The sequence below is a fragment of the Durio zibethinus genome, chromosome 4 (genome assembly GCF_047325235.1).
Source record: "Durio zibethinus cultivar Kanyao isolate XHJ-2024 chromosome 4, ASM4732523v1, whole genome shotgun sequence".
Taxonomy (NCBI): domain Eukaryota; kingdom Viridiplantae; phylum Streptophyta; class Magnoliopsida; order Malvales; family Malvaceae; genus Durio; species Durio zibethinus.
In genome coordinates, this window is record NC_143165.1 from 8,438,986 (window position 1) to 8,464,030 (window position 25,045).

General features: G+C 34.8%; 2 protein-coding genes and 1 pseudogene across 3 annotated transcripts; all 3 read left to right on the top strand.

The window, feature by feature from the left end:
* The first annotated feature begins 263 nt into the window (after positions 1-263).
* Positions 264-1,985, top strand: LOC111288393 (transcription factor JUNGBRUNNEN 1-like). 2 transcript variants are annotated; one of them, XM_089760316.1, is made up of 3 exons: positions 264-508; positions 962-1,256; positions 1,353-1,985. In XM_089760316.1, exons 1-3 carry the CDS (start codon positions 282-284, stop codon positions 1,758-1,760), a joined length of 930 nt encoding a protein of 309 aa, XP_089616442.1. In that variant the 5' UTR covers positions 264-281; the 3' UTR covers positions 1,761-1,985. The 2 variants fall into 2 exon arrangements, with proteins under 2 accessions (XP_089616442.1, XP_089616441.1); XM_089760315.1 differs by having other exon boundaries at positions 264-472; positions 935-1,256.
* Positions 1,986-5,120: 3,135 nt separating this feature from the next.
* On the top strand, positions 5,121-8,918 carry LOC111287236 (elongation factor 2). Its single transcript, XM_022877616.2, has 4 exons — positions 5,121-5,266; positions 5,638-5,676; positions 5,787-5,874; positions 6,220-8,918. The coding sequence occupies exons 2-4, from the start codon at positions 5,674-5,676 to the stop codon at positions 8,658-8,660; spliced, it is 2,532 nt and encodes an 843-aa protein (XP_022733351.2). The 5' UTR covers positions 5,121-5,266; positions 5,638-5,673; the 3' UTR covers positions 8,661-8,918.
* Positions 8,919-23,618: 14,700 nt separating this feature from the next.
* On the top strand, positions 23,619-24,457 carry LOC111278514 (aminoaldehyde dehydrogenase 1, peroxisomal pseudogene; annotated as a pseudogene).
* Positions 24,458-25,045: the final 588 nt, after the last annotated feature.

Below are 25,045 nucleotides of genomic sequence, written 5' to 3' on the forward strand. Positions count from 1 at the left end.
ATATTAACTTTTCTACAAAAAAAAAATGTCAATATAATATTTCCAATAGAAAAGTTGAGGCCTCTTGTTAACAAACTCTATTAAACTCTATTAAACTACTACGTATTATATATACAATTGATCATCGATGGAAGACTCTTTCTTAGCTAATTGGATGGTGGTTTATCAAAGAGTCAAGAGCATTGACTTTTGACTATTTCAAAATGCGAAGTAGTATTTAAGAAATAGGTTTTACACAGTTGAAAGTACAAAGGATTCATTTACTGCACCAAGAAATTAAGATGAACGTCCAAGATGGTATTACTGGTAAGGTGGAGGAAGCCGAAGATGTTCCACTTCCAGGGTTTCGATTCCATCCAACAGATGAAGAGCTTCTTAGGTTTTATCTTCGACGAAAGGTTGATAAGAAACCCATCAAAATCCAACTCATCAAACAGTTGGATATCTACAAATATGATCCTTGGGATCTTCCGAGTATGATCTCTATATATAACTGCTACTACTTTCTGTAATTATTCTGCATATCCATAAATATTTTCTCTACTTGTTAAATCAAGTTGCTAGCGCTGCAGCCTACAATCATCAAGTTTAGTCTCTTTTGTTTTACTTTTTTTGATTTAATTATTTCTAAAATTTTATGATATAACGTTCTATCCATCCAAAGTTATTGTGTTTTATTTAAGAGTGAAGCCTCCAAAACCAATCATCAAGCCTCTTTTGAAAAATGAAATAGATAGCTTGATAATTCTTTATTTTCATAAATTTTGCACTTTGTGTTCTACAGTAAGTAGTAATTTCACATGAAACCCTATATATAATTGTTTCGGTCAGTTTTCTTTTTTAATCTGTGTATTTCATCTAGCATCAATGGAATATATATTTCTGTACAAATATTTGCATCCGGCGGGGTTTTTTTATTTCATCTAATGTATTTCATAATCAATAATCATGCAGGACCTAGCAGTGAAGGAGAAAGTGACTCATATTACTTCTGCAAACGAGGAAGAAAGTACCGAAACAGCATTAGACCAAATAGGGTGACAGGATCAGGATTTTGGAAAGCAACCGGCATTGACAAACCTGTCTATTCACATGGAGGAGAAGGCCATGGCCATGAGTGCATAGGGCTAAAGAAAACATTAGTATACTACCGTGGAAGTGCAGGAAAAGGAACCAAAACTGATTGGATGATGCATGAGTTTCGCCTTCCTAGCAATCACAATAACACCAATCCCAAATATACTACCCAAGAAGCTGTGAGCATTAATCTTTTTTATTTTATTTTATTTTTTTTTCCCGTTGAAGTGTTTAGTTAATCCTAATAAATCTTTAATTCTGGGGATTAATTACAGGAAGTATGGACTATATGTCGAATTTTCAAGAGGAACGTATCACACAGAAAATACACACCGGTTTGGACAGAAATTGCTGCTAAACACAATTCAATTACTAACACAACAAGTTCTCAAACATGCAGTGTGGAATCCAACAGTGATGAGGAAAATTACATAAGCTTTGGTGCTCCAATTCTTCAGCATTATGATGACGATCAGAAGCAAATTGTTGATCAAATCAATGGAAGCTTCCAAAATTGGCATGTAGCAGCTGATCAATTGAGCACCATAGCTCAACCAGCTCAACCTCCATTTATTGCACCATCTTCAAGCTTTTCAAATCCAGAAAATGACTTCTTCACAAACGCAAATTGGGATGAACTCAGATCAGCTGTAGAGTTTGCTTTTGATCCCTTTCTTCTGTAAATGCATGTGTAATTATATGTTGTTGAAGCTTACATCAATAGAATTGTATTGTCAATATATTACTAGAATTCTCCTTTTTCCTTTTGTTACAACTAGAATTCTCCTTTATATATGAAACTTTTGTAGCAAAATTCACCACGCTTGTTGCCTCTACTTGAATAGCATAAGGCCTATTGAATTAGTCTTTTGGGAGAATTGATGTTAAAGGAAGACTTTTTCTCCATTGAGCCTTAATCCTGAATAAAATGTATCATATATCTATAGCTTTTGTGCAATATTTTATATTTATTCATGAATATTAAAACTTAATTTTTTATCTATCATCTTTTAAAAATATTTCAAATTCATTCATTCCATCAATCGTCATTAAAATTTGATAAAATTTGTCACCTCAAAATCTCATATATGTTCATGTGGATATTCACATTACAAAAAGTGAATCCCTTTGATTTTTTTACACTAAAATTTATGTAATACTAACATTAATGCGGCATATTTCAACTTGGAAGACAACACTTAAATGTGGCATTCTACATTATCAAATTAGCTAATGGATTTATGTACCTAAAAAATTAACTAATGGGCTTATATGTTAATATATATCATATAAAGTGATATTAGTGATGAGTTATATCATATAATTAATCAAAATAAAAATTTTTTGTTTATAATAATAACATTAAATACAAAATAACTGTAATGTTAATATTATTTGTGATAGTCTTAAAAATAATCAAATAACTTAAAACTAAAATTATAGAAAACAATAAAATGTTGATTAATCATTCAATAAACTTAGTTGTGAAAGTTTTCACGACTTATGTAAGGCTTGAGTTGGGGCAAATTAACATTCCGTTTGATAAAAAATGTTTTAATCTAATGATTGAGCTACATAACAATATTATGGTTCAATCATTAGGGTAAAATTTTTTTTCTTTTGTTTTTCTTTCTTTTTCTACCTATCAATAAAAACCCAAGGGTCCAATTATATCGTCTACACATCATTTAATTAAGGATTCTACATTTGATGTGTCAAATTTTAAATGAAATAGAGTGGCAATTGCTAAAGTGAAACTAATAAAATTTTTATTCAGAATAAAAGAGATTACTAATTACCATGTTTTGAGGGGAAGTTATTGAAATAATAGACCTTAACATTGTTAAAAAAACACATTACATTAAATTTTAAAGCTAATGAAATCTAATTTTATGTATAAAAGATATGAAACAGTACAAACTTTTTGTTAAATCTTTGCTTTTAGGTCCATTTTGCAGTTGAATGACTTTGGTTTTCATCTATAAAAGTAAACTCCATCCAACTAATTCCTTGCTCAAGTTTTGACATTTTCTGCATTAGGTTTGATTTTCATGTTTCTCTGTAGATAGACGTGACTATTAAAATTGCTTAAATTTTCGATCCTCAGGATCTTTGTAATTGTATAAATGAATTGACTTTTTACTGTTTTTTCATTGCCTCGCACTTTTGCATGTGCCTTTCAATGTTATCAGTATGGCTGGTGTACCAAAAGTCTTGGTGTATTTTGAAAGTAAAGGTCACGATTCTTGTATTCGTGTGTGTGGTGTAAAATTATTTGTATCAAATTTTGAATCCAGGGTAAAACCTTAAAATTATGAGAGAGAGAAAAAAACGATTAAAGATAAAAGTAATGAATGTTTTTGTATTTGTATGCTTTAATTAGATCGATTATAAAAAATTAAAAAGAGAGTAAAACAAAAAGAAATAGAAGAAATTAAAATCAACACTTGAATGACTTTATTTATAAATGGAAGGAAAGAGATTTATGAAATAAATTGATATGTGATCGAGTTGAGGTGGTATTGTAATGTCAAATTGACTCAAAACTTAAAAATATTTTTGGTTGTTGGTTAACAGTTCTTAATAAGGGAAAAAATTTATTTTATTCTTTGGATTTAAAAATATATTTAATAAAAATATTACAATTTGTGTATTTATATTATGTTTTATATCAAAATTACATATTATAATTCTTATCGATATGAAAATATAAAATATATTTTTTAATTTTATTTAATTTATATATAATTATTACTAAAATTTTACATTATGTCATATTTATTTTTTTATTATTTGGTATCATATTACAGTTTTGTATTTTAAAATTACCAGATTTATTTGGATGATGGATTGGGTGGGTTAATTTATGTAATGATGAATGCAAGTATGGGTCATTTCGGAGTAGGAGTGGGGAATATCTGATGCATACTAGTGCAAAGAGTGTACACAGCAAGAGAAAGATGAAGATGGTTATCCCAAAATCGTTCCCTGGGGAAGTGCCGAAACAGACTTGTTCTACGAACGAAAATTATGATTTTAAGAAATGATGATTGCTTTATAATTTTATCTTTTATGATTTTCTTTTGCCCTGCTTAATTATGTACTTGGAAATAATAGATATATATATATTTATAAATATAAGGAATTATACTGAAGACATTGGTTTCTGAATATATTGTGTTGTTCAATAAGATTTCTCAGGAACTCTAGTGATAAAACTGGATGTCTGGGGGAAAGATGTTTGCTTCCCTGCAAGTTTTCTTCTGATTGATGGTCTGTGGTATACGAAAGAACCACGTTGAAGCGGCAACAACGGAATTGCCAAAGTGAATATTGCCATTACAATTGCACGAGGCACAGAAAGAAAGAGAAGAACTTGGTAGTCGACCTGTCAGGAATTATGGTAAATGGCCCTTCAAGATAGTTTATGGGATTCAGTTTTGCTTTATAATGCATTAATCCTGAATAAAGATTTCTTTTGGAATGTTTTCATGGTTTTATGCGATATTAATTAATCTTGATGTTGTTTATTAATATCCTCTGGAACCTGCTTATGTGGCTTTCTCTGCTCTCATCCGAGCAATGCATTTTCATGGTTGGCTTGGCTATATCCTTTTTCATCCTTCTTTATTATGTACTGTGAGTTAACAAGCTTTCAATTGTTGAAGAGTAATTTGTCTGGCACTCTCAATCTTTTGAGATGGTACCGCAAATCTAGGTCTGGCTTTGTTACATTGAGCAAAGTTTATTTGCTGGTTTGGACAAGCATTTTAATTCTTGATCCTGGTTGCATAATTGTATTGACATAACTTAATGTTCTGCTCATAATTTTCTGCCTCCAATGACCTGAAATCAAACATAATACAAAATAAAATAAAGTAATTATCAAGGATGATGAAAAGAATAATTAAGAAGAATTGAAAATATCCAAAGAAAGGAAATTAAGATTTTTTTTAGATACCTAGCAACATCAAAAGCCCAAAGCCCAAAGCCCAAGCCCAAGGCGGAAATGCAAAATAGAACAACCCTAACTGGCACCCCTCGCACTCACTCTCTCAAACGAACTTCGTCCACATCTCATCGAATATAAAGAGGCATTTCCATTAGAGAGAGCTTTCCTAAAATCTCCATTTCTTTCCTTGCTCTCTTCGTCTCTCTCTCTCTCTCTCTCTCTCTCTCTCTCTCTCAGGTTCGCTCTTCCTCGTTAACTTTTATCAAAATTGTCTCGATTTAATATTATTAGATATTCATTTCTTCTTGCTTTTAATGTTAGATCGCGATTTAATTTTCCTTTCTTCTATGTGATCGGAAATTTTAATCTGTTTAGTAAATAAATCGTGCAGTTACTTTAATCTAGAAAAGCTGTTGGATTATTTTTTTAAATTTTCTGGGTATTGAATATTGAGTGTAGATATGTATAGCTAATTTGATTTCAGATCTCGAAGTATTCATTTTTTTCATCGGATGGTTTTGGATTTTTCAGGCTATGCATGTTTTGATGTTACTGTGTATTTATCCTATTTGGAAGATTAAGAATTGTGTGTTTTGTTTGCTGGGCAGGTTTTGATAGTTCTGGGAATTTAAGGACAACTCAAGATGGTGAGTTGAATTAATATATATTGTGTTTTTTTATTGCTGTTTTTTTTGTTTTGTTTTTATTTAATCTTTTGCTGTGACTTTTTTTTTATGTGAGCTATGTTATGTAACAGGTGAAGTTTACAGCTGACGAGCTCCGTGCTATTATGGACCGTAAACACAACATCCGTAATATGTCTGTTATTGCCCATGTGGATCATGGTATGCTTTCTTCGTTCATGTTTGTTATCACTAAGCCTTATGTGAAAAGTCTATCTTGTTTGAGTAAATTTGTCCTTCGACAATGTTGATCGTGTACATTGGTCATGGTTCTGTTTATGAAATTTCATCTGTGTAAGATTTTTGAGAACTAGCTGGTAGTAATATGAACATGTAGCCTATACGAAAGTTATGCTAGATTAGTTGCAAATTGAGAGCCAGTTTTGTTTGTTGCTGTGAAAACACTTCACTTCTTGATGATTGACAAGTATTAATGCAAGTTGTTATGTTGTTGTTAAGTGTTGACTTTGTTGGCATTAGTTCTGATTTAGTTTTTATGATATGCAGGGAAATCTACTCTTACTGATTCTCTTGTGGCTGCTGCTGGTATCATTGCACAAGAAGTTGCTGGTGATGTTCGAATGACAGATACCCGTGCTGATGAAGCTGAGCGTGGTATCACAATCAAGTCTACCGGTATCTCTCTGTATTATGAAATGTCTGATGAATCTTTGAAGAACTACAAAGGAGAGAGACAAGGGAATGAGTACCTCATTAATCTTATTGATTCCCCTGGGCACGTTGACTTTTCATCGGAGGTCACAGCTGCTCTTCGTATTACTGATGGTGCACTCGTGGTTGTTGACTGTGTTGAAGGTGTTTGTGTGCAAACAGAGACTGTCCTTCGTCAAGCTCTTGGAGAAAGGATTAGGCCTGTCTTGACCGTTAACAAGATGGACAGGTGCTTCCTCGAGCTCCAGGTTGATGGAGAGGAGGCTTACCAGACATTCCAGAGAGTGATTGAAAATGCTAATGTCATCATGGCCACCTATGAAGATCCTCTTCTTGGTGACGTTCAAGTCTACCCTGAGAAGGGAACAGTTGCCTTTTCTGCTGGTTTGCACGGTTGGGCATTTACCCTGACCAATTTTGCTAAAATGTATGCCTCAAAGTTTGGAGTAGATGAGGCAAAAATGATGGAAAGACTCTGGGGTGAGAACTTTTTTGATCCAGCTACCAAGAAGTGGACCACCAAGAGCACTGGCTCTGCCACCTGCAAGCGTGGATTTGTCCAATTCTGTTATGAACCCATCAAGCAGATCATCAACACTTGTATGAATGACCAGAAGGATAAGCTCTGGCCTATGTTGCAAAAGCTTGGTGTCACCATGAAATCTGAGGAGAAGGACTTGATGGGGAAGGCCCTAATGAAGCGTGTAATGCAGACTTGGCTTCCAGCAAGCAATGCCCTTCTGGAAATGATGGTCTTTCACCTTCCCTCTCCTAGCAAGGCTCAGAAGTATCGTGTTGAGAACTTGTATGAGGGTCCTCTTGATGATGTCTATGCCAATGCTATCAGGAACTGTGATCCTGAGGGTCCTCTTATGCTTTATGTTTCGAAGATGATTCCTGCTTCTGATAAGGGCAGGTTCTTTGCTTTTGGTCGTGTCTTTTCTGGGAAAGTCTCAACTGGTTTGAAGGTCAGGATCATGGGTCCAAACTATGTCCCTGGTGAGAAGAAAGACTTGTATGTTAAGAGTGTTCAGAGAACTGTTATTTGGATGGGTAAGAAGCAGGAAACTGTTGAGGATGTGCCTTGTGGTAACACAGTCGCCTTGGTTGGTTTGGATCAGTTTATCACCAAGAATGCTACTTTGACTAATGAGAAGGAAGTTGATGCCCATCCAATTCGTGCCATGAAGTTCTCTGTCTCTCCTGTTGTCCGTGTTGCTGTTCAGTGCAAGGTTGCATCTGATCTTCCCAAACTTGTTGAAGGGCTGAAGCGTTTAGCTAAGTCTGATCCTATGGTTGTCTGTACCATTGAAGAGTCAGGAGAGCACATTGTTGCCGGTGCTGGAGAACTCCACCTTGAGATCTGTCTCAAGGATTTACAAGAAGATTTTATGGGTGGTGCTGAGATCATTAAATCAGACCCTGTTGTGTCATTCCGTGAGACTGTCCTTGAGAGGTCTTGTAGGACAGTGATGAGCAAGTCTCCTAACAAGCACAACCGTCTGTACATGGAAGCTCGTCCATTGGAGGAAGGTCTTGCTGAGGCCATTGATGAAGGACGTATTGGTCCAAGAGATGATCCCAAGGTTCGTTCTAAGATCTTGGCTGAGGAGTTTGGTTGGGACAAAGATCTTGCTAAGAAGATTTGGTGTTTTGGTCCTGAGACCACTGGTCCTAACATGGTCGTTGATATGTGTAAAGGAGTTCAGTACCTTAATGAAATTAAGGATTCTGTTGTTGCTGGGTTCCAATGGGCATCGAAGGAAGGTGCAATGGCTGAAGAGAACATGAGGGGTATCTGCTTTGAAGTCTGTGATGTGGTTCTCCATGCTGATGCTATCCACAGAGGTGGTGGTCAGATCATTCCAACTGCCAGGAGGGTTTTCTATGCTTCTCAGCTTACAGCCAAGCCAAGGCTTCTTGAGCCAGTTTACTTGGTGGAGATCCAAGCCCCTGAGCAGGCACTTGGTGGTATTTACAGTGTTCTTAATCAGAAGCGTGGACATGTCTTTGAGGAGATGCAGAGGCCTGGTACCCCACTTTACAACATCAAGGCTTACCTTCCTGTCATTGAGTCTTTTGGATTCTCTAGCACTCTGAGGGCTGCAACATCAGGACAGGCATTCCCACAATGTGTGTTTGATCACTGGGATATGATGTCATCAGATCCATTGGAACCTGGTTCCCAGGCAGCAGGCCATGTTGCTGAGATCCGGAAGAGGAAGGGATTGAAAGAGCAGATGACCCCACTTTCTGAGTATGAGGACAAGCTGTAAGGTAGAGAATAATTGAGAGGGTATAATTGTGCGGCATATTTTCATTTTCTGGTGGATTTTAGTTTTGTTTTCAGTCTCTTTATATTTTGATGGTAGTTGCTTCTTGGGTGCTTTCACCCATTTCTATCATGTAAGGTCTTTTTTAGATGGTTTTTAGAATAGACTCTAGAATTGGTCTGTTGGTGTTAACATTTTTATGTTTTGATGATGATTCCAATAGACACTGGTTGTGTTAAAGTTATATTTTTTTCACATTCATATTTCTTTTGTGATTTATTTGCAACGCTGATTGCTTTTATCATTTATTTTTTTTTGTAAATATTTGTGGTATATTTAATGTTTTATGTTATTAGGGATTTTAGTTTGTGTTTTGGTTTTAATTCTGACTTAAGTTATGTAAAGGGAAGTTAGTGAATGGAGAAGATGAAGGGCATTTGAAGATGGTTTTCTGTTGTCCATTTTTACTTATTTTTGTGATGTAAATCATAATGTCATTAACTCAACGGCTTTGTTAGAGGCAGTTGTGATTTTAAGGCATAGCAAATGGCTTAAAACTGCGGATTATCTGTGAAGATGCATACCAACCACTCTCTATGATTCAAAAGTCAGAATAACCTATATAAACAAAATCACAAGTGGTTCTATGAACATTAATGACAGTTAAGATAATATTCTTGATCAAACTTCCAATCTCCCAACCCGCGGTAAGTTGAACTAGGTATAAATAATTTATCAAATACTAATCTGTTCAATTGGTGTAAGTGAGGATTTAGTTACTAAATTCACTTTATCATTTAACTATGTTGTCACTTTCATTTTCTTGTATTATTATTGTCTAGAGGTTAAGGTGAATCTCTTATTGTTCTTATTATTCATACTGCACTCTTTCTCAGGTAATCGGGTCTGAGTCCAAGACAATATGGAAATTAATTATGCTTCTTCATTGGTGCTTAATTTTGGAGACATGCATTTTTAACATAATCAAGCTCAAAAAATATGGAGACCAAGGGTTAGGTGAGAAAATATTGAGAGTCGAAGCAGAATTTGAAGAAGGGAGCAAATCTCAAACTTTTGGAATGAAGGAGCAAAAATATGACCTACTGGTTACTTTGTTGTTGCTAATTTTATGACTCTATAAGCCTGTTTGGTCTAAAAAACTAGGTCTTTTTTTTTTTTCCTTAAGAAAAGAAATGGGGTGGCCTAGTTACCGTCTTAAGTATTAACTGAAACAGATTTGGCATGGTGTTTTTGTATTCTCAAGGGGTGAAGATGAATTTCATACCAGCCCCTACTGCTTAAGTTGGATGTTACCTTGGCCATACTCTGTTCTTGAACCCATAACCCAATCCTCAAAATTCAAAAAGCTTAAAAATATTTATTGCACCATATTATTATTATACAATAGAATTATTATTATAAAATAGAGCAGCGTCGCCTTTTAAAAGTTAGTCAAAAACTGAAATGTAAACGTCACACACACACACACACACACACACATATATATGTGTGAATGCAAACTCAATGGAGGAATAAAACTAGATGGTAGGAAACTCTTTACTTCGCGCCCGTTTAACAAAGAAGCCATTATTGGTTTACCTTAAGAGTGATCTGGAAATTAGCAAAATAGATGGAGTTAACAGTCTTGGATACAAACTTATTTAATTTGGTTCAAAGTCTGATAAAAAAAAGAGTTATGGATGGCTTGCCATGGTGCTTTGGGAAAAACCTCATAGTATTTAAGGACTACGGTGGAGACTTGAGGCCAACAGATTTTGTCTTTGATAGAGCCATGTTCTAGATCAGGATCTACGGTCTATCGTTGAAAATGATGCATAAGGGAGTGGCAGAAAGAATCGAAATGAAGGTTGGAGTGTTTAAAGCAATAGACAATAACATGTCATGCTCAGCGGGGGGAGTTTTTTGAGGGTACGAGTTGAAATTGATATCACAAAACCATTAAGGAGATTTGTATCACTAGCTGGAATGAATAAAGGAGAGGCAACTTGGGGCAGATTAGAATACGAGAGAATGCCAAACTTTTGTTATATCTGCGGGAGAATAAGTCACACTGATTTGGAGTGCGATGAAGTTATAGAGGCAGACAACGAGAATAAAGTGAACCAATATGGCGAATAGATGAGAGCATCCTCAGTCAAGAAGGGTAAATGGCTTTTTCTGGAATGACAAAAAACTTTCCTACAAATCTAAAAGATGAGATATTAGATGAGATGAATAGGAAAGATTATGGAGCAGCTCATGGAGATCAGGATATAACACAGAATGGAGAGGAACAGGGCGCAGAATAACAAGGAACAGAGGAAGATGGTGGCGGCGAGGCGGTAACAGAAGGGTGCAAATTGGGTAAGAGAGGATTTTCAGGAGAGAATCAAGCAAAGAGGATCATCTATGAGAAGGGAAGCGAAAATCATGGGATGAAAGGGAATCATGCTGATAGAGACTAGTGGGGGTCAAAGATGGTACAATCAATTATTACAGTTGGAATAAATAGAAAGGAAAAAAGGGATAGAGGATTTAAAGTATGGGGAGGAGGTTACGTTGCATGGGATGGTTGAAGAAAGGACATGCAAACACGGTATCATTAATGATGTGGCTGCTTTGCATGATGTGGCAGTGTTTGAGGTGCAAAACTCTGGAGGAAATGACTTTGAAGGAAAAGAATTAGAGGAATCGAAGAGCAAAGATGGTGGAAGACACACATGGAAGAAGAGAGCGAGGGCAACATCAGGGAGTAAAGGGGTGGAAATTGCGAAATGCTTGAACGGCAAAAGGAAGGCTACAGATAAGGATAGTGATTTCGTAGAGGTCGATACTCAGGGAAAGAAGAGTAGAAATGTTAACTACGAGGTAGCAGGTTCACAAAGCATATCGGTGGCGACTGGAAACCAGTCCCTCAGGGACAAATGAGGTGCTTAGCATGGAAGTGCCGTGGGCTTGGGAACCTACGTGCAATTTGAGCTCTTCGAGACTTATTGTAGAGGCAAGAACCTAATGTAGTTTTATAAGCAAGACAAAACTACACGAGAATAAGATGGAAAGAATAAAACAGAAATGTGGCATGCATGGATGTTTAAGTGTCAATGATGAGGGGAGCAGGCGGGCTCGTGTAGGGAGAAAGAGTTGAACTAAAATTAGTAAATTTCTCTAAACATCATATAGATATAGAGGTTAGTGATGGTATGGGCAAGCTATATGGAGACTGACAGGTTTCTATGGTGAACCAGATGAGAGGAAAAAGCATGAGTCTTGGGCGTTGATGAGGACATTAGCAGGGCAAACTAATGAACTATGGCTATGCATGAGAGATTTCAATGAAATATTATGGAGTCATGAGAAAACGGGGGGAAGTGTTGAGACAAGAAAATCAGATAATGGAGTTTAGGAAAGCACTGAAAGACAGCGAACTGGAAGACTTAGGGTCTAGTGGGAGATGGTATAACTAGGAGAGGGGAAAACAACAGGCAAAGAAATGTCCTAGAGCTATTTGATCAAGGATTCGGTAATAAACAATGGAGTGAGCGGTTCTCGAACTATAAGGTTCAAATTTGGAAGTGTCAATCTCAGACCATCCATCTTGTTGAACATCGAAGAGAGGAGCTCAATATGAAGGCACCAAAGAGTTAAGAAAAGGTTCAAATTTGAAACAATGTGGGTCAAAGAAAATGAATGTGAACGGTTTGTGAAAGATGCATGGAAGGGTAACTTTCTGGGACTTGGCACTTATCAGCTTTTGAAACATGTTGAAAGTATGCTGGGGAATTGGCACTTATCAGCTTTTAGCAGTTTAAAAGTGGACATAGGAAGACTTAGAAAAGAGATACAATATTTCCATAACTTGGCACCGACGATGCTTTAAAAAGGGAACAAGATCATGCTTGGAGAAAGAGGAACTTTTCTCGTCGCAAAGGGCCCGAGTAAATTGGCTGAGAGAGGGGGATAGGAACACTGCTTTTTTTTCACAGGCAAGCTCCGGTTGGAAAACATAAAAACACTATATAATGGTTAGAAGATGTAAATGGTATTTGGTGCGAGGAGGGGGATAAAATCCAACAAATTGCCACTGAATACTTTAAAAAGCTATTCTCCTCCAAGGAAACTACCACCTTTGTATATATATTGAAGGCTGTAGACCCTTGTGTGGCAGACGGGATGAACAAGCTTCGTCTTGCAAATTTCAAGGCATAGGAAATTCAAATGGGCATTAGACTAATGCACCTTACCAAATCACCTGGACTTGACGGTATGCCTGCTTTATTTTATCAACAATTTTGGCATATAGTTGGTGATGATGTAGTTAATTTTTGTCGGGGGGGGGGGGGGGGGGGGAGAGATATGACTTAAATCAACCAAACCAACATTATTCTCATTGCCAAAATAAAAGACCCTAGGAATATCATACAATTCCTACTTATTAGCTTGTGTAATGTTATTTAAAAGTCATTGTGAGTAGGCTTAAGATTATCCTTCCTATTTGTATTAGTGAATCACAAAATGCTTTTGTTCTAGGTCAACTAATAACAAATAATCTTTTAATTGCTTATGAGCTTTTGCACAGCTTGAAATTAAAAAGACAAGGAAGGGAAGGATAGAATAGGGTTCCACACAAATTGGATTTCTTTAATGATGAACCGTGTTACTTTTGTTTCATATTCTCTTGTTATTAATGGTGATATGACTAAAGCCTTCAAACCAGAAAGAGGACTTGATAAGGAGACCCTCTATTGCCCTATTTGTTTTTTATCTATACAGAGGGTTTATCAGCTTTGTTTAAAAAGGTAGCAATAGAACTTTATCAATGGAGTCAAAGCCAGTCATCTTAGTCCAAAAGTTACCAACCTTTTCTTCGTTGATGATAGCCTACTATTTGCCAAGGCAAACAAAAGCGAAAACGAGAGGGTGAAGCATGTGCTACAAAGATATGGGAAAAGCTCAAGACAAAAGATTAACTTTGATAAATCAACTTTATTTTTCAGTAGTAACACAAGGGAGGAAAAAAAGAATGACATTAAAAACTGTTGAAGAGTGATCCAAAATTTAATTAATGTTTGGGTTCAATGTCCTGGTTTTTAGGATATAGTTGGTAGTAGTTATTATACATGGTTGATTCCAATATTGAGCCACTTTCTCCACTTTCTCATTATTTGTTAATTATTTGAGCTTTTTACTCTGTTAGTTATCTTGTAAGCCTATTAAAATGATGATTGAATTTAATAGAAAGGTAGAGCAATTTATATGCAATTACCCAAAATTGATTCTTTCCTTGACATCAGTAATTTAATTCCTTGACATCAGTAATTTAATTTTAAAAAACCTACCTCTTTTCCCAATAAATTTTTAGTATCAAAGCCTTAAGATCCTTACCCATTTTTTGTATCCGCTGAATTGTCAATGATGGCAGTTCAAATGTAACCCAACCTCTCATTACCGTGTTCGACGAAAAACGTTACGACTTCTAGTGTATCAAGATAAAAACACTTTTCAAATCTCAAAATCTTTGGGATTTTGTAGAGATTGGATATGACAAGAATGATAACAATGAAGGACGATTGAAAGACAACAAGAAAAAAAATTCCAAAACCTTATTTATCATTTAGCAGGCAGTTCATGAGACACTTTTCTCCAGGATTGTAGTAGTCAGCACTTTAAAAAAAGCTTGAAAAACCTTGTAAAAAGAGTTTCAAGGCTCTTCAAAAGTTATTACAGTGAAACTCCAAACTCTCATGAGTTTGAAACTTTGATGATGACAAGTAAGAAAATAGTGTAAGATTTTCTTTCTAGAGTAATTTATATCGTTACTCAATTGAGATCTTATGGTGATAAGATTACTAATGAGACTGTTGTTTTCAAAGTTTTACGAAACCTAACTTTAAAGTTTGATCTACAATAGAAGAGTCTAAGGATCTATTTTTTTTTAAAACTAATAGGTTCTTTGCAAGCTTATAAGGCTAGGCTGAATAGATCATAAAAAAAAACTGATGATAAGGCATTTTAAGTGAAAGGAGAGAAACTAGAAAAGAAGTGTTCGTTGGCAACAGATGTGGCAAATGAAGCTTTTGTGGAAGAAGATGTGGCAGAGGTAGAGGAATAGGTTGTTCTTATGGAAAAGAGAGGCAATTTGTTGGTGAGTAAAAAAAGAAACAAAAATTCTATCCAGTGTTACAATTGTAAAAAATTGGACATGTAAAGGTAAATTGTTGGAACTGAGTGAGTTGTGTGGAGGAAAAAAGCAAAGAAATTAAGTTATTCATAACTCATTTACTTATTAATAAAGTTTCAAATGATGTTTGGCTTATGGATAGTGGGTACTCAAACTATATGACTCTTAATAGATTGCTGTTTAAGAATCTTGATAAGTCATAAAAGTTGCAAGTTAGACTTGAGAATAACAAGTAGATGCAAGTTGAATGAAATTGTACTATTGCAACGGAAGCAAGCAATGGTAAAATAAAATTACTTTTTGATGTCTTCTTTGTTCCTAATTTAGCATATAGTTTGTTGATTGTTGGATAACTAATGACTGGTAGATGTGCAATTGTGTTTGAAAATGGAGAATATGTGATTAAAGATATATTTGGGCAATCTATGGTGAATGTGCATCTAACAGAAAATAAGATGTTTTCACTTAAAATTTCTAACATGAAAAAGCAAGCTCTTATTGTTAGCAGAAAGTATGAATCGAAATTCTGACATTTACGATATGAACATCTTAATATCAAAGGCTTACAGTTACTAAGTAAGAAATGTATGGTTTTTGGATTACCTCAAATTGGATCTTTTGATTTATATGAACGGTGTATTTATGGGAAATAAGCAAGAAAGTTATTTCTAAGTAGACGGTTGTGGAGGGCCTTTGAATGCCTTGAATTGATACATGTTAATCTATGTGGGCCTATAAGAACTATATCACTTGGTGTGAGTAAGTATTTTTTGCTCTTTACTGATGATTGTAGTCCAATGAGTTGGGTTTATTTTCTAACTAACAAGTCAGAGACTTTTAAGAGTTTCAAAAAATTCAAGGCTTTTATAGAAAAGTAAAGTGAAGCTTTCATAAAGACTCTTTGCACTAATCCAGGAGGAAAATTTTTATCTAATAAGTCTAACTTTTTTTATGAAGAAAATGACATTCACAAGGAATTGACTGCACTCTACACTCTAGAGCAAAATGTAGTAGTTGAAAGAAAGAATCGTACTATGAAAATGGCTAGAAGCTTATTGCAAGCTAGAGTACTATCGAATCATTTTTGAGCTAAAACTATGGCAACTGCTGTTTACTTGATAAATCTTTTTCTTACAAAAGCAATCCTCAATCAGACACCTTATGGAGAGATACAAGATCGATGGTAAGCCACTTGAGGATTTTTTGTTGTGTTGCATATACTTTGGTTAATTCTCAGGCTCATCACAAACTTGAAAAAAATTCTAAAAAATGCATTTTTGTGGGGGTATTGCAATCAATCCAAAGTATATTGTCTATATAATTCTTTTAACGATAAGGTGATTATTAGCATAAATGTGGTTTTTGATGAAAATACAAGTTGGGAGTGGAATGGTATAAATGAGACAACTCAAATTTTGATTCTAAGTGAAAGTGAGAATCCACACGAGAATGCAGCAAATGAAGGTGTTGAATCAACCCCTATGAAATCTTCAGTCAGTTCTTATTCACTAGCTTCCTTATCACACTTTTCCCCTTCAACCTTATGACAAAACCATTCACTTTCTTTGAAAGAATTATCAGATAAAACACCTCAAAGAAAGTTCAGATCTTTGAAAGATATTTATGAAACTTGTCAATTTGCTCTTTTTGTTTCAGATCCAATAACTTTTGATGAAGCAACGAACCAAAAAGAATGACAGAATGCAATGCAAGAAGAGATGATGGCAATTCAAAATAATGAAACATGAGAGATGGTAGATCTACCTAAAGGCAAAAACACAATTGGCCTCAAATGGGTGTTCAAATGAAATACCATGCTGATGGAACCATCAAAAGCACAAAGCCTGGTTGGTGGCAAAAGGATACTCATAACAACAAGGTATTGATTTTGAATAAACTTTTTCTTCGATTGCTCGATTTGAAATTGTGAGAATTATTTTAGTCTTGGCTGCACAACTTCATTGGGCTGTTTATCAATTTTTTGTCAAGTCTACATTTTTAAATAGAGCCTTGAAAAAATATGTATATGTTAGTCAACCTGAAGGGTTTGTGATCAAAGGCAAGGAGATAAAGGTGTACAAGCTAAATAAGGCATTTTAGGGGCTGAAACAAGTGCCACAGGCATGGTATAGTAAAATTGATAGCTATTTTTGTCACAATGACTTCACAATAAGTGAAAATAAGCCTACTCTTTATATGAAGAAGAAAGGAAAAAATGATCTTAAGTTTACCTTTATTAATGATATTATTTATATGGGCTCATGTGATTCTCTTGTTGTTGAATTTAAATCTAACATGATGAAAGAATTTGAGATGTCAGACATGGGTTTGTTGCATTATTTTTTAGCACTAGAGTTGAAGCAAGATATGGATGAAATTTTCATTTCACAAAGGAAGTATGGAATAGATCTACTCAAAAGATTTTATTTACTTAATTGCAATCCAATTGCCATACTTATGAACATAAATGAGAAGTTACAACTTGAAGATGGTTCAGAAAAGGCTGATGCAAAGACTTTTAAAAGCTTAGTATGAGGTTTGATTTATCTTACCCATACTAGACTAGATATTGCATTTTCTATTGGTGTAATATCCAGGTTTATGCAAAGTCCCACAAAAGAGTCTTATGTTATATTGCAGAAACTCATGATTTAGGATTTGGTATTGGCAAATTACAAACTTCAAGTTATATGGCTTCATAGATAGTGATTGGGCAAGTTCGTTGAATGATAGAAAGAGTACTTTGACAAGTGTTTTCACTCTTAGATTAGGTGCGGAGTTCAAAGAAACAAGCTACAATAGCTTTATCATCTTCAGAAGCTAAGTATGTAGCAACAACTGCAGTAACTTGTTAAGCAATTTGGATTAGAAAACTTCTTGCAAATGTGAATTTCTAATGTTTTAAATGAAAACTTTTGAACTTAGATGTGAAACTCTAAGTTTATTACATGTGAGCCTTTGAACTCAAATAAAAAGCTTTGAATTTTTGGATGTGAATTTCCAAAATTCAAGTGAAAAGCTTTAGATTTTTGGCTATGAATTTCAAGTTTGCCAAATGAGAACCTTTGAAAAGCCTTGAACTTTTGGATGTGAGCCTCCAAAATTCCAATGAGGATCTTTGATACGAGTCTTGCAAGTTGCAAAAGTAAATCTTGAGATCTTGCAAATTTGAACGAAACTAAAATTTTGAAAGTCAAATTTTAGTAAATTCTTACGAAGTTGAAAGGTTCTTGTGAATCTGAACCTATGAATGTGAACTCAAATTATGAATCTTTCAGTTCTCATTACAAAATTTCTTCAATCACGATCTATAACTTATTTGGACATGATTGTCAAGGAGCCATTTATTTTTCAAAGTTTCGTTACCTCTATTTAGAGGAGCAATTTACTTTCTCAAAGTCGTGGGGCCTTTATTTAGAGGAGTAATTTACTTTCCAAAAGTCGTGGTACCTCTGTTTAGATGAACAATTTACTTTTCAAAAGTTATGGTGCCTCTGTTTAGAGGAGCAATTTACTTTTCAAAGTCGTAGTGCCTCTGTTTAGAGGAGCAATTTACTTTCCAAAGTCATTGAGCTTCTGTTCAGAGGAGCTTTGAAAAAAAAAACAAAACAAAAAAATTTACCTCTGTTTAAAGAAGCTTTGTTTATGTTTTTCAAAGTCGTTGAGTCTCTGCTTAGAGGAGCTTTGATCAATTATTTTTTAAAAAAAAAGTAAGAAAACAAAAAAAAAGTTGCCTCTACTTAGAACTTTGTTTATGTTTCTTAAAGTCATTGAGCCTCTGCTTAGAGGAGCTTTGATCAAAATTTAAAAAAATAAAAAAATGGGCAAAAAAAAATCCAGTTGAGTCTTGATTGGGTGTCTACGTCTTTGCACAATTTTTGTTTCACAAAAAATATGCAAAGAGGGACAGCTGTAGACATCCCGTTTTGTTCGAGATTTTTTTAAAGTTTAGTTGTAGGGATTTTTATTCATTTTTATTTTAAATTTTTTTTATTTCATATTTATCATTTTTATTTTTATTTTTATGATTTATTTTCTTTTTTTTCTTTTGATTATCTGATTAATTAAAAAAAAAAGAGGGAAAAAAGCTGAAAGATTGAGATTAAGCTTGGTGATTGTGATGATTGTTATCTAGATGCTAATCTTTAGCATTGGATGACTAATTGGAATTGAATTGAAACTCTATCAGCATGGGTCCATATATCAACAATAAATATACAAGCTGGAAGAGAAGAAAAAAATGGAGAAAAGATAGAGGAGGAATCCGAATAGGGGAGAAAAGATAGAAGGAGAATCCGAATAGGAGAGGGGAGGTAGCAAAAGAAAAGGCCAAACAGAAACCCAGAGAAAGGGGATGAGGGAAAAAAATAGGGAAGAACGGGACGTGAGTTTCCTGGAGGAACTTATACAAGTTAAAGAAACTGCTCTTTTTTGTTTTTCTGTTAACCGAAACAGCCCTCATTTTTCCTCCTGTTTACCACCTTTGCCACAGCCGCCACCACCACCATCAACATCGTCATATCATCAATCCCCGTGTTAAGATAGCAAGGCTTTCTCCCTTTGAAAGTCCCTGGAAATCGTTCGCCCTTTCAGAACCCACCAGTGAAATATTTTGTGAAGTTTGTGTGGCAATGTTCTGGTGCCCCGATTGTTCTTGAACCCAGGTTGGTACTTCAGAACTTAGTGATATCGTCAACAACAACCAGATCAGAGTCCAAATAAATGTACTACTCCTTTGACTCCTGTGTGGCTAGTTTACGGTTCTGAAAATGCTAGGAATCTCGAGGTTGAGTGTTTAAAGAAGGAGTTGGGACATATTTCAAAGCAGCTAGCAGATCTGGAACGAGAGTGTTCATAGTTTAAAAAGGAAAGAAATAAGAAGGATCAGCTTGCATTTGTGGATTCAAATAATGAGGTGAACGTTGCTAATTTTCATAAATCGAGAGACGATCGTCCGATGCAAGTATAGCAAAGACCTCTCTTCATTTGGTTCTCTTCCTTGTCTTCATTGGAACTATCACCAGATTTCAAGTCAAGGAACTCTCAGGCAAAGGAACGTGAAGCTGCTGGCACCAAAAAAAAAAATTCTAAAGAGAAATGACTCTCTCTTTTATACAAGTACCTTTTTATTTTAATAATCTAGGGTCTGAAAATTACAGTGCTCAACAAAGGAACAGAAGCATTAGAAAAGACAAATGCCACTAGGAAAAAAATTGAAAGCAAGAAAAAGAGATGCCATTAGGAAAGAAATTGAAGGCAAGAAAGAGTTGCTGTTGAGTAAAAAGAATAAATTGGCATCAAAAACTGCATTAGAAACTAGAGCTAGAGATGCACTTGATTTTTACGTGTCTGGGCTTTAATCCTATCTAGTGCTCGATAGGGCAGTGCAACTTGAGAAAGAACTATCTGCCCTTCAGTCTGAGTTGGATCGGGTCTTGTACCTGTTGAAGATTGCTGATCCAACAGGAGAAGCTACTAAGAAAAGGGATACAAAGGCACAAGCTCCTACACTGGACAAATCTAAGCCTTCTGCTACTGCTGTCAAAAAGTAGTCTCTAAAAGAACCCGAATAAATTAGTACATCTACAGAACCAATAAATTATCTCATACAGAAAGAGGGTGATGCAGATGTCTCTATGGAATCAATCAAGAAACCAAAAAAAAATATTGTTAGTGATACAGCTAGGAGGCATGTAAGAGGATGCTATTGAAGAAGCAGAGGATGATGCTGATGAAGTGACTTGGCAAATCTACAAAGGACAGCTTACAGAGAAACAAAAAAAAAACCCGTGATAGGATAATAAAAAAGATTGAAAAGGTGATGTCAAATGGTTTGGCTAGAAAAAGACTTGAATGTCATCAAAGAAGCTAAGATGCGAGAAAAGACGTTTGATCGAGAAGCTTCACTTAGATGAGCAAGGGTAGAAGCATCTCTTTCTGATGATGTCTCATGAGGCAAAGAGGAGGAGAAGAACTAAAGGGAATTTACGCCAAGCTCGTGATTGTTATCGTGGTACTGCTGATCTGCACACTCTCGCTTTTGTTTTCAGCTACAATTAGTGGAAATCACGGATTTCTCCAGCCTTCTGAGATCAACGTAGAAGAACTTACGAAGGTACCGAGGCTGGCGACTGGAAGCCATCATCTGTTCCAACCACAAATGGTGGGCTTTCCATGCTTATATATTGGCAAGGTTACTACGGGTCAACTAATGGCTTTCTTCCTTAGCAGCAACCTTTACTTCGACTCCCACCTGGCTTGCCAATGCCACCTTCCATGCAGTAATCTATGCAATATCTAGCCATGAATGTGTCATTACCTGTTACAGCTTCTAACTTGCCAACTTCTCAGTTTTCTGAAAACAGTCAGTTGTTGCCACCTTTTGCTCAGAAGGACGTGAAGACTGTTCGTGTGTCATCTCCAAAATTGACGTTAGCACCAGACATCTCTGTATTTATTCGAAAAAGGGTAGCTACCTATCCTATGTTTGTGATGATAGAGAGGAATACAATTAGCAAAACCAGTTTCAAAACAGGCTCACCTAAGACCTTATACCCGAGCCATTCACTAATCAAAACCAAAGCCTTGAGTTGGAACCTATTCAAGAAATAATTAGGCTTGATTCAGAAAGTTGACTTAAATTGGTTTTGATCCAGGATTAAGCTCAATTTTTGGTAAGATGTTTTCTTTCCCGTTTTGATTTTTTTGGTTGTAGCATGTCATTTATTCACTCATTTTATTTTGTGTTTTCATGATTTAAAAACATTGGTTAATAATAAAAATAATAATTTCAAGAAAAAAAAATATTTTTGAAGAAAAGTTGAAAGTATCAATTTTTCTTGAAAATAAGCTTTCCAAAAAATATTTTTAGGGAAAAGTTGAAAATATCAATTTTCCTTAAAAATAAATTTTCAAAAAAAGGTTTTTGAGGAAAAGTTGAAAATATCAATTTTCTTCGAAATTAAAAGTTTTCAAAAAATATTTTTGGGGAAAAGTTGAAAGTATCAATTTTTCTTAAAAATAAATTTTCAAAAAAAAGTTTTTGAGGAAAAGTTGAAAGTATTAATTTTCTTCGAAATTAAGGTTTCCAAAAAATGTTTTTGAAAAAAAGTTGAAAGTATCAATTTTTCTTAAAAATAAATTTTCAAAAAAAAGATTTTGAGGAAAAGTTAAAAGTATCAATTTTTCTCGAAATTAAAGTTTTCAAAAAATATTTTTGGGAAAAAGTTGAAAGTATCAATTTTTCTTGAAATTAAAGTTTTCAAAAACAAAATATTTTTGGGAAAAAGTTGAAAGTATCAATTTTTCTTGCACAAAAAAATCATTCTTTTCTTTTTTTTTTTATTTTTTTTAATGTTAAATAATCCGACGATGGAGCCTCTGCAAGTGAAACAGTAGTTTTCTTGCATACTCCTGAGGTGAGGGTATTTTCTCAATTTTTTGCTAAAAGTATTAGAGTCAATTGAGAATAATTTTTAATAATTAATTATTTGATAAAATTTTAAAGCTCATTTGATAACACAAATTTAAGCTGGTATTATTTTTTTATGGGCGTTGTGAGGGTGCTATAACCTTTCTCACACGTAACCGAACTCCCGAACCCTGTTATGATTAGTAGACCTGAGCTTATTCTTTTAGGGACCCTTAAACTTAGGTGTTCCTTGATAGGACAGATTCCTTAGGTGGTCAATCGTACCTTGATAAAAAAGATTGGTGGCGACTCCCTTAAGTCAATGTCTAGCGATAGATCCTCGGATCTAGACGTTATGACAGCTTGGCGACTCCGTTGGGGAAGTTCGAGAGTCAGGCCAGCAAATAAATTTGTGTTATCCAAAAGCCTAATACAATTGAACCTTTTTATAGATGTTTTATTCATTCATGTTTATTTACTTTATTAATTATGTCATTCATATGCATATGCATAACATGAGCTCTATACCCGAGCTCCGTCCCTCTAGGAGAGAGTAAAGTACCTATTGCTTTCGTGAGGTTTAATACCTCCGCAGTGGCTAGCGAAATACTCCCATTCAAATTAAATATTTTCCTCTTGTAGCCTGTAATGGGTAAGGATTAGGGTGCCTTACTAGTCTGTGATGGACAATGATGTAAGGAGCAATTTGGAAACCTTTAGATTTTAACCTTGAACCACATATAGTGAACCTTAGAAGTGCCTAAACCTAGGATAGAGCCCTTTCTACCCAATGATAGATATATCCTGAAATTAAGACACAAAAAGGGTGTTTATCTAATCATTTTGATTGTCTGACTTTGTGCATCATTTTTATTATCATATGTAACATTATGCATCAGCATCATTTTCATTTCATCCATGAAATTAACTATATTGTTTGTCTGATTTTATGCATCTGCATTACTTTCATGATCATGTTTTAACACAATCATTTGCATCCATTTCATATTAGATTTTATTTAGGAAAATGTACATTTCATTTATGTATCAACGAATCATACATGAAGCATAGCATAGCATTTTTAATCATAATTGTGATGTTAAAGGTCCAAGGATAGCTCCACCAAACAACCTCATTCACCAATACAATACAAGAGCTCAAGCCAGACTAATGAAACAAGAAAATTTTAGTCGTCTCGAGAGAATAGAAAAAGTTAGAAGGGGAGTTGAATAAGATTTTAGAGGCTTTGAACAAGTTAAATAAGGGAACACGAGTATAGAGATTAGGGAAAGATCATAGAAAAAAAAAAGCTTCTTAGACACTGGTTTAAGGATGAGAGTGAAACAAAAAAAAAGGGCAAACTGATTTAATATGGTGATCTAAATTTTAAGTCGAATGTTACTCATCGACAGCGAGTGGAGAGAGCCTGTTTTCAAGAAGTGAATTTCAATTATCTATCATACAATTGAACAGAACATCGATCATATTCCAGCAGCTACAGCTGAAGATGTGAAGCTTACGGTGGCTGCTACTCAGAAAGCTTTTTCTAGAAACAAAAGCAAAAATTAAGCTTCAGCTTCTGACGTTGTTCATGCCAAGTATTTACGGGCCATCGTTTCCAAAATAACAAAGAGATAATTTGAATTAGCAAAGCTTGAGCAATTGATTATGGGAAACCACTTGATGAAGCAACTTGAGATATTAATGATGTTGTTGGATGTTTTTAGTACTATACATACCTTATCGAAAGTTTAGATGCGAAGCAAAAGGTTGTCATCTCTCTTCCTATTAAGACATTTAAGAGTTATGTGCTTAAGGAACCACTTGGGGTTATTAGATTGATTACTCTATGAAAGTATCCACTATTGATGGCCTCCTGAAAAGTAGCTCTTGCTTTGGCTGCAGATTGTGCTACAATACTGAAGCCTCTCGAGTTGGTATCTATCACCTGTTTGAAGCTGGTTGACGTGTGTAGGAAGGTTGATTTTCCTTCAAGTGTCTTGAACATTCTGATTGGATCAGGCCCGAAAGTTATGATTCTTTTGGCATCTCATTCCAATGTTGACAAGATTGCCTTTACCAGAAGCACTACAACATGGAGCATGATAATGGAAGCAGCCGCTCAAATAGTCAAGCCTGTATCTTTAGAACTCGACAGGAAAAATCCAATCATTTTATTTGAGGATCAAGAATATGAAAAGTCACAATGAATCAATGGGGCGAGATAAAAATCTTTCACTGGATTACACAGGGACATGATTTTAAAGAGGATGTTAAAACTGATTGAATGCTACTTGTCATTCTCAGAGTTCTTTTAAAGTAATGTTAAGATTTTTTTCTGCAATATGATTTCACTTGATATCATCTTAATAAGGGCAAGTTAATGCATTTAATTACATTTTCTCTTTCACTCGACCATTATTCCATGCCCTGTTACCTTTCATAACTTTACATTTCCATTCTCAAATTTTGGATGATGAATATTTAGACAATGATAACAATAATTTTGAGATTTAATTTTGAAAACTCATCCACATTAATATGAGAAGATGATTTGAGCAAAAAGTAAGCTGTTACTAAAGGTGAAATAGATATATCTTGAAGATGTGTAATCTTTTATACAAGTTCATGAGCTTTTTTCAATAAATAGTGTTCAAAAAAGGCATTCATAATTGAGATGAAAAATGGCCATATTTCTTTTACCATTCGAAAAATCATTTATTGCTACCCCTTTGAGCCCATTATGATTTTTTTTTTTAAGAACCCCAACCAAGGATCACCTTCTACACTAGAGGGTA